General features: G+C 40.8%; 1 protein-coding gene across 5 annotated transcripts in view; it reads left to right on the plus strand.

Moving 5' to 3' along the window:
• The window catches only part of LOC139349838 (rho GTPase-activating protein 23-like), a 73,277-nt gene that overhangs the window by 13,965 nt on the left and 41,988 nt on the right, over positions 1-17,324 (plus strand). For 4 of the 5 annotated variants that reach the window (XM_070990846.1, XM_070990847.1, XM_070990850.1 and 1 more), the window contains exon 1: positions 8,697-8,971. The exons of the other annotated variant lie outside the window; for it this stretch is intronic. In XM_070990846.1, coding sequence (XP_070846947.1) covers positions 8,918-8,971 — 54 coding nt within the window. In that variant the 5' untranslated portion in view covers positions 8,697-8,917. Of the gene's footprint in view, positions 1-8,696; positions 8,972-17,324 lie in introns of those variants that run through there. 5 annotated transcript variants of the gene reach the window in all.

Genomic DNA, 17,324 nt, shown 5'->3' on the forward strand with positions numbered 1-17,324 from the left:
AAGTCAGAATATCTCCACCTCTGCTGTCTCAGTGTTGATCATTCTTTTTAAATCTGTCCTTTACAAATCCCCCAAACTTCATGGAAATGCTAAATCGGAATGCCATAGAATGCCAATGTTTGCAGGACTAGGTTGTGTGACTGAATTACATTGTAGCTCTCTATTGCTCCTGCCGTTGCCATGCTTTCAAAGTGAGTAGATTTCAACAAAAGAAGAAATCGTTCCCAAGATACATTGAATATTCAGTCTTCAAAATCACCTCTGTCAGATCCGATCAAATGTGATTTTTAAGGTGTCAACATTATCTGTAGAAATCATATCAACACACAATCTATATGAGGGGAAATATCCAGCCATTATGAACACATGAAAAGTGAAAGCTGCATGGCTTTAACAGACTGTGACAAGATATATTGGCACCAAACAGTGCAGCATGAAACCTGCAGAGTGTTTCCACATTAGCAGCAGGTTTACTTCAGGTGACTAAGCCGAGTTGGCAGCCACAGTCTAAGCAAGAGCCTAGAAAGTAAATGAATCCTGATACCACTCACTAGCTTGGCAACATGAAGCCTTAAGTGCCTGTAATGTGTTTATTTGGTGTGCAGGCAATGCACATGCATCAATGCACCAATATAAAAGTATGTAGTTATATCTAAATTACATTCAGTGGTGTAAATGCAATGCCCTTGGACAATGGACTGCTTTGAATTAAAATGATATAATCACCAAAAGTTTTGTTTCTGCTCTGCAATGAAGTTAGAAAAGTGCTGTAAACCAGGATGCAGCACAGGCCAGATAAGACTTATTTGTACGTGTGTCAGTGTGTGGCATGAGAGCGTGCGTATGTGAGTGTGAGCTCGCAAGCATGGTGAGGGGTGGTGGGGTTTAAATCCAGCAGATTAAGGCTGTTGTGTAATGGTACGTGGGCCTGTGCTTTGTGAGATTGACATGTGCTCTCTGTGGAGATTTTCCTGTGGATGAAATGGGAAGACCTCATTGATGACCAGGTGTCTGTTTGAGAGGAAGACTTAACCATTTTCCCATTAAATTTGAGTCACGCTGGAATTACCATAAGAGACAAATTGCCATGAGCTCTTAATTTTGTATTAAAGAGCCATGTTTTAGGCTGGGACTTTGCATAGCTGTAAACACAACACTGACATCACCATCACATATAGTTGATGTGGTGAACTGGCTCTGCAGCAGCTACATGCTCCCCTACGTTCACTAGCTAGTCTCTAACTGTGTCTGCCTGCTTGGTGCTGAGCAGGTATTGTACAACGAGTTTTTCACAAATGATGCCATAAAAATATTTATTAATACAGCTTCAAATACCCAGAAATCATGTGAGGATGCAGTGTTTTACATGATTTGTAGCAAACCAGCTGTTTCTGTGATACATTGGATGCCATAAGAGAAAAGAAAGGCAAAAGTTTAAATATGATGAGTCCAGCATTTGCTGGGCAGAATGTTTACTTCCTGCTGTTTCAAGGACAGTTTTGATTCCTCTCAGCATATTATCTGTCACTTCCCGAGTGAAGAAGAGACAGGCATGTCTATTGTAGCAGATGGAACATTTCCATCACCCCATTTTGTGATTTTGACAAAAAGTGCCATGCAGTGTAACTTTGTTGAACTTTGGTGAAACTTGTCATTTGCATCCAGCTACCGAGGACATGAAGTCCATGAATGAAAGTGTGTGGTCCTGCTGTGGCTGCAGGCGAGTGACACTGATGTGAGGTGATAGTTCTGTAAAGTAGAGCCTCTTTCTGAATCCACATAGCTTTAATTCGATCAGCAATTTACATGTGAATGGTCCAGGACAGCCCATCCCTGCAGATGACTGGACCACTGATGCTGGAGAGGTCATGTGCTATCACACACAGATTGGGGGCTTTCAAGTGTGTGTACAGTATAAATGAATTCTATTATATCTTTGCTCTGTATCTGTTCATCCACCACTTGCACACAAGCTCCTCCTTATATGTGTACCCTACTTTAGCTTTGTTTGTGAGAAAGGACGAGTCTTTCACTTCAATCAACAGCAAACAATTAGCTCGCCCTCTAGTGGCACCACTGCATGTTCTATCATTGCTTCAGTGAGGATTAGATGGATTAGATATTTAGCGAAATCTCCCCATGCTGCTGTAAATAGACAGATGGATGTGTCCTTCACCCTCCCCCAACGTCAAACACACACACACACACACACACACACACACCAGCCTCTCTGCTGCCATGCCAGGCACCAACATAACAGAACATTACAGTACAGAGACAGATGTATGTCTTTTTAAGACTTTAATTCCAAAACGACAATATCTATGAATTGAAAGGTTATCTAGATTATATATTTTAGATTATTTATTCATAGACAATGGCTTTTATTTGTTGATATAATGTTGAATGGTTTGACAGTTTGGTTGGTCCATATGTTAAAGTGACCAATATACTCAAGTGATAAAAGCATTTCCAACAAGAAGGAGTATGGGTAAACAAATAACTCATTGCAAAAGAAATTATATATTATTATTATTTTATTTTTTTAAAGAGAAGTTCATTCCTATGTGTAGTTTCCTCAGATTCCTTGTTGTTGTTGTTCAGTGTTTTTAATCTGTAATTTATGTTGCTGTAATTAGGTAAGAATGAACATAATGTATGTTATTATGACCAAATGTATTGTACAACTATTATGTTGGTTTTATGGACCATAGTTTTTAGTAAATAAAATTCAATATATAAATCTGAGGTAGTTAGAACAGATATAACTCGCTCATATCATAATATGGTTAATTAAACTGTAATAATGTTTTTGTCATTCCTGGGTGAAAGCAGTCTTATTACATTCTTGGGACATGGCAGTAGTAAACATATCATTGACTGACACACACACACACACACACACACATACACACACACACACACACACACACACACACACACACACACACACACACACATAATCTTTCAATCCGTATATATTCTACTCTGACACCTACAATGTCTAAGGCAAAAAAAGACAAAGCACAAAAGGTGGACAGCCATCATTTGTTTGACGAAGGAGTGTAAATAAAATCCAGCAGTAACACTAGATTTAGATATAATTACTGCTGCAAAGAAAAGGCTATTGCATCTTATTTATCTATGCTAGCTAGGGGCTAGCTGTGTGCCAGCAATGGAAGTAACACTCTTGAAATAATGTAGCTTATTTCACTGAAGTTCTCCATTACACTCCATGATAGCAGGTAACGTGCTTGCTGCGAGATTTATAGCTGCAGTGTCTCTGCAGAGCAGGAGGGGTGTGGGAGGTCACAGGGTACACGAGGAGAGCGACTGGGGGGATGAAGGAAGGACCTGGATGTTTGGTCTCCATAGGACCCCTGCAGTGGGGATGAAACTCTTTTCAGAACAAGGCCAGATTAGTGCCTCCACAGCACCCCCCCACATGCGCACACACACACACACACACACACACACACACACACACACACACGCGCAAAGGTCACCCTCCTCCCCTCCACATCCTGACAATCATCACTTTCCAGCACAATGTCCAGATTAAATCCTGAGCAGCCTTGTTTTTATTGGAGCACAGGAGCGTTAGGATCAAGACCAATGGGCTGCTGCGTCCTGAATGCTGATGCTTGGTGTGAGAACATTTTGGAAACCCTTTGTTTAGGGATGTTTTGACATCAATAACTGCTGCTAATCTCCTCTGATGGAAGATCAAATGGAGTAATTCTAATGAATTCTCAAACCTTTTAATCCACATTTGGGGTAATATTCGAATTCTAAAAAAGAAAAACACACAACAAACTGAGCACCGACTCCTGAACAAAGACAGCATATAAGGGGAAGCAACCAAAGGAGACTCAAAACTCATCTAAGGCGCAGATGCAATTTTCACATTATTTCACATCTGTTTAGGAAACAAATAAAGTGAGGAATCTGATATCAAGGCGTTTAAATCCCTTGTTTGTTAAGTGTCTCACAGTAAGCTCCTCTGTGTAATATCTGTGTTTTTGTTTAGTATGCTTTTGTTCAGTCTGCAATTTTGTTTTTATGTTGCTTTAGTGGCCAATTCTGGTTCAGAGCTTTTCCATAATTTCAGCCAAAATACTGACCCAGCACATTGGCTGCTAATGGCAAATGTGCTGGGTCATAAATGTCTATCAACACTTCCACGTTCTTCCTGTTGTGAGTTTCACATTGTGAGTTGAAGGATTGTAAGTCATTTCCTGATGCTCTACGCATGATAAAAAATTAAACCGAAGAAAGAGCAAAGAGGAAAAGCATCCAAAACCCCAATCTGACGTCATGATGTCGGATGATGTTGGCTCATGTAAGACGGACCAGTGCTTATATAACAGAATTTAACCATCCCCTGTTTTCTATGATAACTTGATTGCATGTCAAAAGTGATGTAAGAGAGCAGGGAAGAAATGAATTATTTAAACTAATGACTTGTTTTTCAGGAATGGTGACACAAATGTTCTCACAATCACTTATTAATTCAACAGCTTCTCATCAAGTAGAGGTTTGCCTACACTGACTTACTGATGGGGTGATTTTCCCTGAAAACAGGAACCAATTTCATTAGGAGCTCCCTAGCTGTCAGGGCAGAGGGAACAGGTGGATGATCAGCGTTGGTAGCTGTGACGTGTGTGTGTTTGAGTGTGTGTCTGATAGAGCAGTGCAAGGCCAGTAGAGGGTGTATCAGAGTGTACATCTACACTCAGCTTCTCTCTCTCTCTCTTTGTCTCGCTCTCTCTGTCTCTCTCTCTCTCTCCACTCTGTCTCTCTCATGATTCTATGCCCTGCTATTGCATAATGACTCAGTGTGTGTGTGTGTGTATGTGTGCGTGTGTGAATAGTACATGCACATGTTTGCGCATGCTCTTTTCTCTGTCCTGAGGGCACTGTCGGCCAATATCACTGGGGCTGTGTCTCTCGCTCCACTGACCATGAACACACACACACACACACACACACACACACACACACACACACACACACACACACACACACACACACGCACACACACACGCACACACACACACACACGTGTGAACAGGTATTTATCACGTTGTGGGGACAAAAATCTGTTTACACCGTCACATTGTGGGGACTGACCTCCCTTATGGGGACAAAATGCAGGTCCCCTTAAAGTAAATCATTAAATTTCAGGGTGCAGACTGAGGATAGGGTTAGGGGTTAGATAAGGTTAGGTTAGGTACAGGGTTAGGAATAGGCAGATAGTGGTTATGGTTAGGGTTAGGGTAAGGCTCCAGGAAATGAATGTAAGTCTATGTAATGTCCCCACAAGTGATATAAACACAACATGTGTGTGTGCGTGTGTGTGTGTGTGCGTGTGTGTGTGTGTGCACGCACGCACACACACACACACACACGCACACACACACACACACACGCACACACACACACAAAGTCCTTCTGGAATTACTGTTCTCCCACTAAATTCCATAACAAAGCACACAGTTATACAGAAATACAGAGTGATGAAATGTAGTAAAATACATTCAAGAAATGTTAAAACATGTAAAGAACAATCCAAATTGTGTGTATGTGTTAATGGAGAGGGCGGCACGGTGCACAGCAGGTAGTGCGCGTGCCTCACAGCAAGAAGGTCGCCGGTTCGATCCCCGGGTGGGGCCTTTCTGTGTGAAGTTTGCATGTTCTCTCCGGGTACTCCGGCTTCCTCCCACAGACCAAAAACATGCTCATTAGGTTAATTGGTGACTCCAAAAATTGCCCCTAGGTGTGAGTGTGAGTGTGAATGGTTGTTTGTCTTGTGTGTTGCCCTGCGATCGACTGGCGACCGGTCCAGGGTGTACCCCGCCTCTCACCCGTTGACAGGTGGGATAGGCTCCAGCCCCCCGCAACCCCAAAAGGGATATACGGTATAGAAAATGGATGGATGGATGTTAATGGAGAGCAGTCCAATGAAAAGGTCAGCTGAGCAACTGCCTGCTACAATAGATGTCTCCAGGACCATATTTTGCCATGATGACGACACACACACACTTTAGGTTTTCATCATCACTTGTGGGGACATTATATACACATTTCATGATTTACAAAATGGAGACCTGCATTTTGTCCCTACAACATGAGTAATACATGGACACACACACACACACACACACGCACGCACGCACGCACGCACGCACGCACGCACGCACGCACGCACGCACGCACGCACGCATGCACACACGCACACACACACACACACACACACACACACAAAGAGAAAACAATACAGGCCCAACGTCACAGCTGGTCATAAGGAAAAAAAAAAAAAAAAGACTGAATGGTTCAGAACTTCAGCAACACCCACAGCATGTAGAACAACTTTATTGTTGGACCAAAGAATTTCATCTTGGTTTGATTTAATTTAATTCTGTTTTTTAAGAAAGTGTCATCTTGCTGGCATTATGTTTCTCTCAACACATGTCTGCTGCTGCAAATACTGGATATAAAATTTCTAGGAGTCAGTGTTCAATGCTTTTGTGCAACTTAGTTAAGAAAATTTTGTAACTTGAAGGATGAGATGTTCACTTTGTTTACACTTGACAAAAAGCACAATCTTTTCTGACTCTTATCCAAAGTGTTTTTGTTGCCTAAAGCTGACCACACACACTGACCTCAGGAAGAGAAACCTGGAAACATGGTGTCAAATCTTGCATCCACCAGCATCCACCATCCATGCTCTCGATGAGTTGTGTGCAATAGGTAGATGGAGCATTTCTATTGAGAAAAAAAACAACAACAAAGTGACGCTGCCTCAGAACATGATCTAGGCAGCTATATTGTCTCACAAAATAATGATCTTATTAATAGTATATTAATATAATTTCAGGCCCTTCACACCTGCACAGGTGTTTTCAGTTAACCACTCTGATTCTCCCTTTGCTCAGGTTGAACTTGGGTCCTGAGAAGAGCTCTAATCAGCCACCTTAAGTGGAAACACACGTGGATGGAGCATGAGAGTGCAGGGGCATGAAAGCTGAGATCTTAACAGGAAACAGATATGGACCATAGAACATGGAGGTATATTCAGCCACTGTACACTGCCCATATGTTACTGACAGCTGACAGAGCACTTCAGGACCTCCACTCCCATTGTGTGTACATGGGAAAAGAAAAAGTGGGTTAGGCACTACTGTTGATAAGATAAAGTACTTTAGCAGTCTGTCCTTGGTCAAATGTTTCCTCATTGTTGTTATTTGTCCTCCCTCTTCATCCAAGTTTTTCTATCAGTCCTTTTCTCCTATGTAATCATCTCAGCTGTAATCCTGGTGCAAAGATTGCTGCACAGTGTTCCCTTTCAGTATGACTCTTTCCATGTTAAAAAAGAGGTCAACGCTCCAAAACATTAGTGAAAATAGACAGAAATAGAGGATAGGAAGATAAGCAATGTCATCATGAGGACTGGTAGGAGGCAAGAAATATCCAGCACCACCCATTTTCTCCACATTTGCTTGAGATGTGGTTGTGAGCTATGGAGAAAAACAGCAAGTGGAGCCTGACTTAAGATTTTGTAAATATCTAGATTTAGTCCCTAAATGTCATGATCAAGCCGTATCACCACATGTACAAAATATTATTTACTTGTAAAAATGGAATGGAAAGCAATGGCTGCCTGGAACACATGAAATCAATCTGAAAACATCCGGTTTACTTTGGACAAGGCTCAGCATCATTGTTTGATTTGTAGTTAAAACATGCAAAAAATCACCAGTGTGAGTTTTCTGGAAGAAAAAAAGAAGAAGAAAAAAGAAAAGTTAGATTACATCAGGGTAAGATTTGTTCCAGAGCTTTCTGTCACATCTCATGGCCTGGTAAGTGGACTTTGAGTTAAGACAAATAAACTGGATTGAAAAGACTTTTCAAGGTCACAAATGAACCCACAAACTCAAGTTCAAGGAGTTTGGTCGGTTGATTTTGAGGTATTTCTCACAGCTTTCTTTCATATAAATACTGTCCTCACCTGTGATCAAGACTCACTGTTGCCTTTTGCAGCAAAGTCAGTTTACAAGACCAGTTTATTTGGCTCAGTTGCTGGATTTGCATTCTCAGTTTTCCATTTAACACAGTGCCACAAAGTTGCAATATATGAAGGTGCCAGTTCCAAAGCACTGTGCTGAAACAGGACAGAGTAGACTTACAACATGAACAAGATCTGGAACATGTGAGACAATGTGCTGTTTTAGCTCTGTGTGAGTATTTTGGTCCATGACTAAGGTAAAGTCGTCAGATGTTCACTCCAGGTCTGGAATCACTAGGTCACATGACATCGAAGCTTTTGAAAAAAATTGCTGATTTTTCCATAAAATTACTTATATAAAATAGAAGTTTGGAAATACACCATGATGGGGTGAGTTTTATTTGTCCAGTGTAGTAATAATAACTGATATGGATTTTGAGTCAATAGGTCACATGACATGGAAGCTATTGATAAAAAAAACAAACAAAAAACTAACAAAAAACAAACTCCACCTGAGTATTAATAAACTTCATGAGTGCCATGCTCACGTATTGATAGTACTTCATACTGCGCCTCCAGTGTCTGTTCACAGGCTTTGGGATGGGGTGGCAACCCACTCTCCTACAAATGGCATTTGTCTGATTGTTTAAGACGAGCGTTTGAGTTGTGCCCTTATTTTGAAGTCCATTTTGATAGACTTCCGGTACCATTGTGTCTTACAACGGCCGCATGACGCTAATCGTCGCGAGCTCGTGTTTACGTTGTGTGAGAGGGAGAGGCGGACCGTTCAGTGCGCACTGAATCCGCTGTTCACGGTAGGAGCCGAAAGAAATGTCCACAATGTTGACAGCAGAGTAGTTTTCAAACATTTCTCTTGTCGGTGTACTCAGACTACACGCCGAGAATCCAATGAATGGAGTTGCTTTTTGCCTTGTTGGAATTCCACCTCACTCAGACACTGAAGTAAGTCAAAACAGAATTTATTGAATAAGTGTTTTTCTCTTCTCTCAGCCATGACTCAAAGTCTTTTCCATTTTATTACTTTGTATTTATTTTGCTGGGTTTCCCCTCGTCAATTCAGTTTTTCCTCGGGTGCCAATAATCTTAGTCATAGGTTTACGTTCGAGGTGCTAATCTTCATTCTAGCTAAAGTGTTGTAATGAGCGAATCAGTGCAAGGTGAAACAACGTATGACATCTCCACAACGCAAACAAGGTGAAAGCCTGTGACAGATTGACTGAACTCAGCGGGACACAATGAGTTCCTCATTCAACCCGCACAGTCTGTATTTGAGTCGTGTGTCAGTCAAAGTTTTCAGGTTACATCCCGGTATTCATTCTTCAGCCTTGGGACGATATTTCTGGACATGTTCTCATGCACTTGTCCATTATCTTATGCAACATCCCCAGCGTGGAACAAAAGTGCAAGCTGCAGGCTGTTCACACACATAATGTTAATCCATGAATAAGTGATGATTTCAAGTGCACCGTTTTGTTTGAAAGCAGAGGGACGTTCAACTGTGGATCATAAACTTATGTAATAACTTGCAGCTAGTTCAACAAATTCATGTCATGTCTTCAACACAGCCCATGTTTTTCACCAGTGCCACATTCTGCAAATAACTGAATAATTTCTCCATGACAGGGAAAGCAGCTCATATTTTGCTGTGACAGTTCTGCATCCCCCTCCCATTGCAGAGATGATGGGGTACGGGTGGGTGGGCAGAGAGACAATAAGAAATTGGGCTGGAATGCATGTATTTCCATATGCCAGCCCACATATGCACAGTGAGTGACAGAAGGCACATTGTGGCCGTTGGTCTTCTCTCAGTGGAGAAAAATTCATTCAAAAATGAGACATTTCAGAGTTCTCTTCCTACTCTCCGCATTCCCGACCAGTACTGAGCTTGATCTTAACAATGCATATTAATGAGGGTTGTTGCTATTCTTGAAACTGACGTTTTTTTCTCGCAGCGCTCATCACTTTGATCACTCCCATCGCACAACACAATGCTGTTTGCTCAGAGCATATGAGCAATGTTCTCCACTCACTGTGTGCTTGTCATGTTATTCACAGCTTATTACTGTGGGATTGGATCATGGCCCAGTTAGCATGAGCGTCATGGGTCATACACCAGTGATAACTGCCATCGTTTGTGGAATTTTCTAATTAAAGTTACAATAAGTGACATTTTCATGTAGATTAAATACTGTAAATGTCACAGAGAAAATGAGTCAGTGTATAGCTGATTTGTAAGCTGATGTTATCCATCATTTTTCCTGATGCTGCGTCTTTATTTCCCTTGAAATGGAAAGTAGCCTGTCTAGTTACTTGTGGAAACTTTAGTTATCTTCAGGCTTCATTTGATTGTACATGGAGGCTAACAGGTTATACATCTCTCTTCTTATGTTAACAGTTTAACATTTTAGAAAAAAATGCTTTCCTTTTGAGAGCAAGATGAGAGATTAGAGGATCAGTGTCACTCCCACGGCGGTGTGTTAAGTAGAGAGCTGGGTTCAGGGTGTGGTTAGCCTAGCTTTGCATAAAGAGTAGTTAGCCTGACTCCATCCAAAGTTAAAAAAATACACCATTCATTACATCTAAACCTCATGAATGAACACAGTGTATCTTGATTGTTTAATACTTACACAAACAGAGAGGAAAAACAACATTTTTAAGTTTTAGAGGGAGTCCAGGGGAAGGCAAACAGAAGTGTATCCATGTGTACTATGTGTCTTGACATTGTGGTGCCACTTCTAATTTTGTATCGTGGATTCAGTTCTTACATTATCATGAAAACCTTCTCCTGAAACAGTGCCAGTGAGCAGCATGTCCTTCATACAAATCTTGGTCTCTTATCAGTGATGGCCTGTTTATGAGCTTCTGGCGAGGTTCCTGACAGTGAGTTGTTGTGCAGCTGACGTTGCTCCACGGGATTCTGGTGTCTCACTTGGGTTGCAGCTGAGTTCTCAGTTTGGATGTGGTTGTGGAGTAAGGCAGCTGCTTTTTACAAAGTTGGCAGTTTTCTAGATTATTTGATCAAGCATCTAGTCTATAAAATGTTAGAAAATAATGGAAAATTCCCAGTATAATTTGACAGAGCTCAGAGTTGGCATCTTCCTTATTTTAACCAGCCAAAACTCAAATAAATTAAGCCTAACCCTATGTAGGGCTGGAAGTAATTATTATTTTGATTATTGATGAATTTCATAATGATTTTCACAATTGTTTAGCTTTCAAAATCTGAAAAAAAAAAAAAAAAAAGATGAGAAATGCTCATCACAACTTCCCAGAGCCCAAAATGACATTTTCAGATTACTTCTTTTCTCCAGCCAACAGGCCAGAACCCAAAGACTCTGCATTTACTGTCATAAATGACAAAGAATAGCAGCAAGTCCTCACATTTCCAAAGTCAGAGTCATGAAACATTTGACATTCTTGCTTAAAAAATGACTGAAATGTTATTCAAATAGTTGGCGGTTAATTTCTTTCAGTCTGTTAATCAATTAATTGACAGACAAAAGCTTGATCTTTTACCCTCTGCAGTAACAACCGTAGACCTCAGTATAAACTAGTTCCTCATCACACTGTTCATCACCATTAGCTGTATTATTTATGAATCCTTGATTTTAGTATAGTCCTCCTACTTTGCCAATATTTCCAAATGTCTGGGTTATCCCCCCCCCACCCCCATCCCATTAGATTCTGTGTGCTCAGTCAAGCAGGCTCCTCTTGCCTTATATGTCCTGTATCAGGCTGCCAAATTTTGCCCTTAGCTCAGGCAGTGAGGGGTAATTACTGTGTGCTGCTTTCACTTCATGTGCTCACACGAGTAAAACGGTGGCATTTCTCTTTCGCAGCAGGTGCTGGATTTCAGTGAGGGCCTGTTTGTTCTGTAAAGATTGTTTTGAATGAAACATGAGGTAATGGTCAATGGTATAGCACTTCCTCTTGATTAATTCTTGATTGATAGTTTGTAGGAAATGTTACTGAACCTCACAGAGTCACAACACAGCAGCAATCAGGGAGATAGTAATGATGCAGTGAGCGTCTCAGCATCTGAGTGCATCTGGACGAGCACTCGTAATGCATGGGGCCTAATTAGCTCTGTAAAAGTCCTAAAGTGCACTTACAAGATTCAGAGTAATTCCATTGGAAAAGAGGGATGAGATGATTTAGTGTTATGGTTGTACCAGCTGCATTACAACTGTGAGTGCTGATGCAGTTGGCTCACACTGACTGATTGGTTCCATGATGGGATATAAAAGTATGATGAAAACGAACTAATGAAGACACAAGTCTTTTCCAATACCTCAAAAATATATAGTTTACATTTGTAATGAATAATCAATGAATCAATTAGTTGTCAACTATTAAATTTATCAGCAACTATTTTGATAAACAATTAATCAATTTGAGTAATTTAAAAGTCCATATTTTCTGATTCCAGCTTCTTAAATGTGTGTTTTTTTCTACCTTCCTGAGTTCTCTATAACAGTAAACTGAATTCGTTTGGGTTGTGGACTAAACAAGATATTTGATGACATGGCTTTATGAGACAATGGTTAACATTTTTCACCATTTTCTGACATTTTACAGACCAAACAACTGATCAGTTCATCAGGACAACAATCAACTGTTTAATCAACAATGAAAATAATCATTAGTAGCAGCCCTAATATAGTTTTATTTTTTATTAATTTTCTAAAACAGCTTCTCACTGTAGTTTTTAGCACATGTTACTCAAACAGGGAGACACTGGGGACTGTTTTCAGTGATTAATCCACATTTGGCGCTCTAGTGAGTATTTTGGCAGGAGGACCTTATGAGATTGAGTCCAAATAAACTGCTGTGCCTGCATCAGTTGTAAACTGCAACTTGACTGTGGAGGCATGCAAACATGAGGTGCCAATTCTAGTTTTCCATATTCAATGTGAAGTTGCCACAATATATTTACCAGTATCCCCAGTTGAAAAAGTTGAATCATAGACTTGTAGAAAGTGGACATCATGAGTCATATTTCTAAAAACAATGCACATGTGATGTTGCACATTCTAACAAGGACATTTGTGTATATGGAGCATCCCCCAACTTTCCCAGTGTTTTATTGCCCCAACTTTTTTGAATGGTTGAACAGGGTTAAATCAGTTACAGTGTGGGGTTCTGTTGTTAAGGTTGACATGCTTGCTATCTTGTTTTGCTTGCAGAGGTTTAATGTTTGTGATTCAACTCTGGTCAGGAGCAATGGTTTTAAATGCGTGTTGGGAATTGCTGAGAGAGTTGAATGATAGTGAATGGAAAGCCAGGGTCAAAACAATGATCTGGAGCCTAACTGTATGGAAGTCTAAATACTGGCTAACAGTACTTTTTTAACTTTGCTAGCATTGTCTCAATGCAGTGCTGTATTGTTAAGGTAAAACATATAACATGACAGGAATTGATTAACATTTGTACCATTGGCCTCATTTAAACTCCACTTAATATTATAAGCACCACTAATACTACTACTTTTACTCAACTCTAACACTGAATCATACGTTTAGGTACAGAAAGTTCAGTCTAGATTTGTCAGTAGGTAAAATTAGTGGCTACTATTTGTGTTATTGGTGTTCAGGCAGCAATGGTTAATATAATTCAGAAAGAAAAAGAAGAAAGAAAAATAAAGAAGAAAAAGTAAAAATGGAATACTGTAAAGAATGAAAATATTATGGCAATATCAAAACAGAAGATTAAAACCATCAACAAAAAACAACAGTAGAAGAGAAGATAGTATTAGATAGATAGATAGTTATGCCTGTATGCCCTTTTAAATCAGACTTTAACAGAGAAGGACATGTCATTGTATCGAAGTCCCTGGATCTCTGTTCTTCTCTCTCTGTGTCCTGTGTGCTGTTTCCCATATTCATGCATGTTGCCCCTATGACAAACACTAACCAATGCTAATATTATGTCAGTAATACATTGAAATACAGTTGTATGGCCGCTCAGGCCTCCCACTGTCCAAAGACGTACAGGTTAGGTCAGTGGAAACTTTAATGTTAGTGTGTATGTTTTCTCTATCACTGTGATAGACTGGCTACCAGCCAGCGCCAAGTTTAAGAAAAAGACTAAAGATGGTTTTCCAAATACAAATTCCACCATAATTTTGAACCTTGGTTTGCGGCCATTTTGGACAGTACAAAGCTTTATAATCAGGTAGAAATGACAGATTGCATTGGCTCTTTGTACCTGCTTATGGGGAAAGCTCAGTAATATCAGCAGTGAAAAAGAAAATTGCTCCCTCTGAAAAAGCAATATCACTAAGTGACTTCTACAATTACAGTGATGAAGTGTTTCTCTACTAACAAGCACTTACCCCTCTCACATGAGGCACAGGGAATGTGTGTGTGTGTGTGTGTGTGTGTGTGTGTGTGTGTGTGTGTGTGTGTGTGTGTGTGTGTGTGTGTTGGCATTGGGGGGGCTGGTTAGGAGTGACACAGAGCAAATTGCCCGCTGCAGATGGGGAACAGTCATTGTGTTTTTTGGGGGGGCTTGGAGACTTGGCTCTGCACTGTAGGGAGGTGGACAAGCTGAGACTTGCTGTGAAATGTGTGACAATGGACCTCTGTTAAGCTGTGCGTACTGCATGTTTGTTTGTGTGTGTGTGTGTGTGTGTGTGTGTGTGTGTGTGTGTGTGTGTGTGTGTGTGTGTGAAAGAGAGGAATGGTGTGGGTAGATGCTGTGTGGGTCAAGGTTGAAAGGTCGGACATGAGGTCAGTACAGCCTTGTTCAATGCTGGTGGTTCCCATCTAATCCCACAGAGGAGAGGCGTATGTGTGTGTCTGAGTGGACTGTGGACTGGTACATCTGTCTTTGTGAAAACCAATTTGAGTTTTAGCTCTTGGGACTGGCATTTTTGGACTATTTGAGGATTCAAACTTGGTCTAAAGGTCAGATTTAGGTTTAGGTAAATGTAAGGGTTGGGGTTAGGCATTTAGGTGGGATGGTTAAGGGAGCTGGAGAATGCATTATGTCGTTGAGGATCCTCACAAGTATAGAGATATAAGTACAAATGTGTGTCTGTGTGTGAGTGAGTGAGAGAGAGAAAGGGGGTTACTGTGCACACTGGACCATTCTTCTTCCAACAGGTGGGCTGCTCAGGAATGTGTCAATGAAAGAGTGTTGGTGATTACACTGCTGCAATGGAATGATGTGTGTCTGAGAGAACGAGTAAAACAGTCAGATGAGAAAAAAGAAATGAAAGCAGGGAAAATTGCAACAGAGAAACATTCGCTTAGTCAGTTGGAGCTGGTTAGAATAAGATTGAACAGATAAAAACAGATAAAAAGTGAAAAGAGGGCTAGTAGAGTTCAGGAGGGATCAGGTGCAGTCAATTGCTGCTGCTGCTGTCCACTCTCAGCTCTCTGTGTGTCTATGTGTGTGTGTGTGTGTGTGTGTGTGCGTGCGTGCGTGCGTGCGCGTGTGTGTGTGTGTGTGTGTGTGGATGGCTGTACACATGCCCCCCTTTTACTCTGCCAATCCAGAAAGCTCGAGCTGGATCTCTCTCTTGCTATTGGGATCAGGCACAACGATGCAGCCGAGACCTCACTAACTGTCTCATGGTGCATTCATACACATAAAAAGAGGCAGGCAGTTGCTTGTCTCTCACAACCTTGACGTCTGAAGCAGTTGTCTTTGCAGAGAGCACCAAAATCATTTACCCAGCTTTGACTGGACAGTTATTATCTCATGTTGGCTGTAAATAGCTGCATGACCAAAGCATTGATGAAAAATGAAAAGCAATGTGTCACTCTGCAAACTTTACACCTGCAATAACTGATGTTTTCCACTAATTTTGGGGCAGTAGAGACAAGCTGTGAGAACAACACATCTGACAGCTACAGAGCAGCCTTATCAGTCAGTTTGAGCCATGTTTGTATCCACATGCTGAATGTAAGTACAAACTTCACTGTCTTTCAGCTCTATTTTTGGTCTCTATCAACTCCTGAGGAGGTCCTTTAGCTGCTAAATGCTCCACTCCATCTCTTACTGTGTCTGTCTGCTGAGTGCTGAGTAGTAGTTTTTCTGGGATCACACTATGCAATGATCCTTACACTATACATACATATTATGATGAAACTGCAGTATTTTTATTCCACCCAAACTCTACAAAGACATGCTACTACCAAAATTCGAACTATGATGTGATAGTCTACCCAGTCTTAATCTTTCACCAGTGTAAAAATATGCTACTGTTGTTGAAACTCGACAAATCTCCTATCTCATTTAAAAGCTTTAAGGAAGGGCAACATCAAAGACAAGAGCTGATTCACTCGCTGATTTCATTATTTCCACATGTTTTTGGAGGAAAACACAGATCCTAAAATAGAGTGCTTGTCAACCTTGCCAGGTCAGTGGAAGTCAGTCCAACTAATGCAGCTAACCAGACTCAAAACAAAGCAAGTGATGTGGTTACAGAGCTCATCATTATGCCAATAGAAATTTGCCCAAGGCAGGTTGATTTTTTCATCTTCATAATTGCATACAGCACAGAGGCAGGCATGTGCATTTAATGAGGTCATTTAATCAATATTGATGCTTTATAGTTATTTTCTTGAAGAAACTGAAAGACAGCGAGACTGAATCATTAAAGGATAAGAAGAATAAAGGATGATGGTAGCTCCTGTCTCTGTTCAAAGATAGTCTCTTGCATTAGATTTTCTCCTTGATCTTTCTCCAGCTGTCCACTTACTCCTTGTTGATGACCTATGACCCCTCTCAGTGACTGCTGTGGGAGGTTTTGGTGTGCTGTTAACAGATAGCTGCTGTTGTCTGTTTCAATTCATTTCAATTCAATTCAATATGCCTTTATTCGTCCCGCGAGGGGAAATACCAATTTCACAGCAGCATCAATAAAGTGAATAGAATGTTAAAAGACAACAAGTGCATGCAAGTTAACACAGCAAGTATACACAAAAGGATGGGATAGAAAGAGAAACGTCATCCTAAAAAAATAAATTGTAGATAGTATTTACAGACTGTTATGTACCGCCAGACTTTTATGTACCGAAATATTGCCCAGATTATTGCCCAGATTGTTTCACATGTTCAGTCCAGTTATTGCACAGATTGTTGTACATATTATTGTACTGATTACTTGGAGCAGTTTCTGTTGTACAGTCTGACGGCTGCAGGAAGGAATGACCTGCGATACTGCTCCTTCACACACTTCGGATGTAGCATCCTGTCACTGATGGAGCTCCTCAGTGCAGTGAGTGTGTGTTGGAGGGGGTGGGAGTCATTGTCTGTCATGGAGGACAGCTTGGCTGTCATCCTC

This window comes from Chaetodon trifascialis, chromosome 21, assembly GCF_039877785.1.
Source record: "Chaetodon trifascialis isolate fChaTrf1 chromosome 21, fChaTrf1.hap1, whole genome shotgun sequence".
NCBI classification, from domain to species: Eukaryota; Metazoa; Chordata; class Actinopteri; order Chaetodontiformes; family Chaetodontidae; genus Chaetodon; species Chaetodon trifascialis.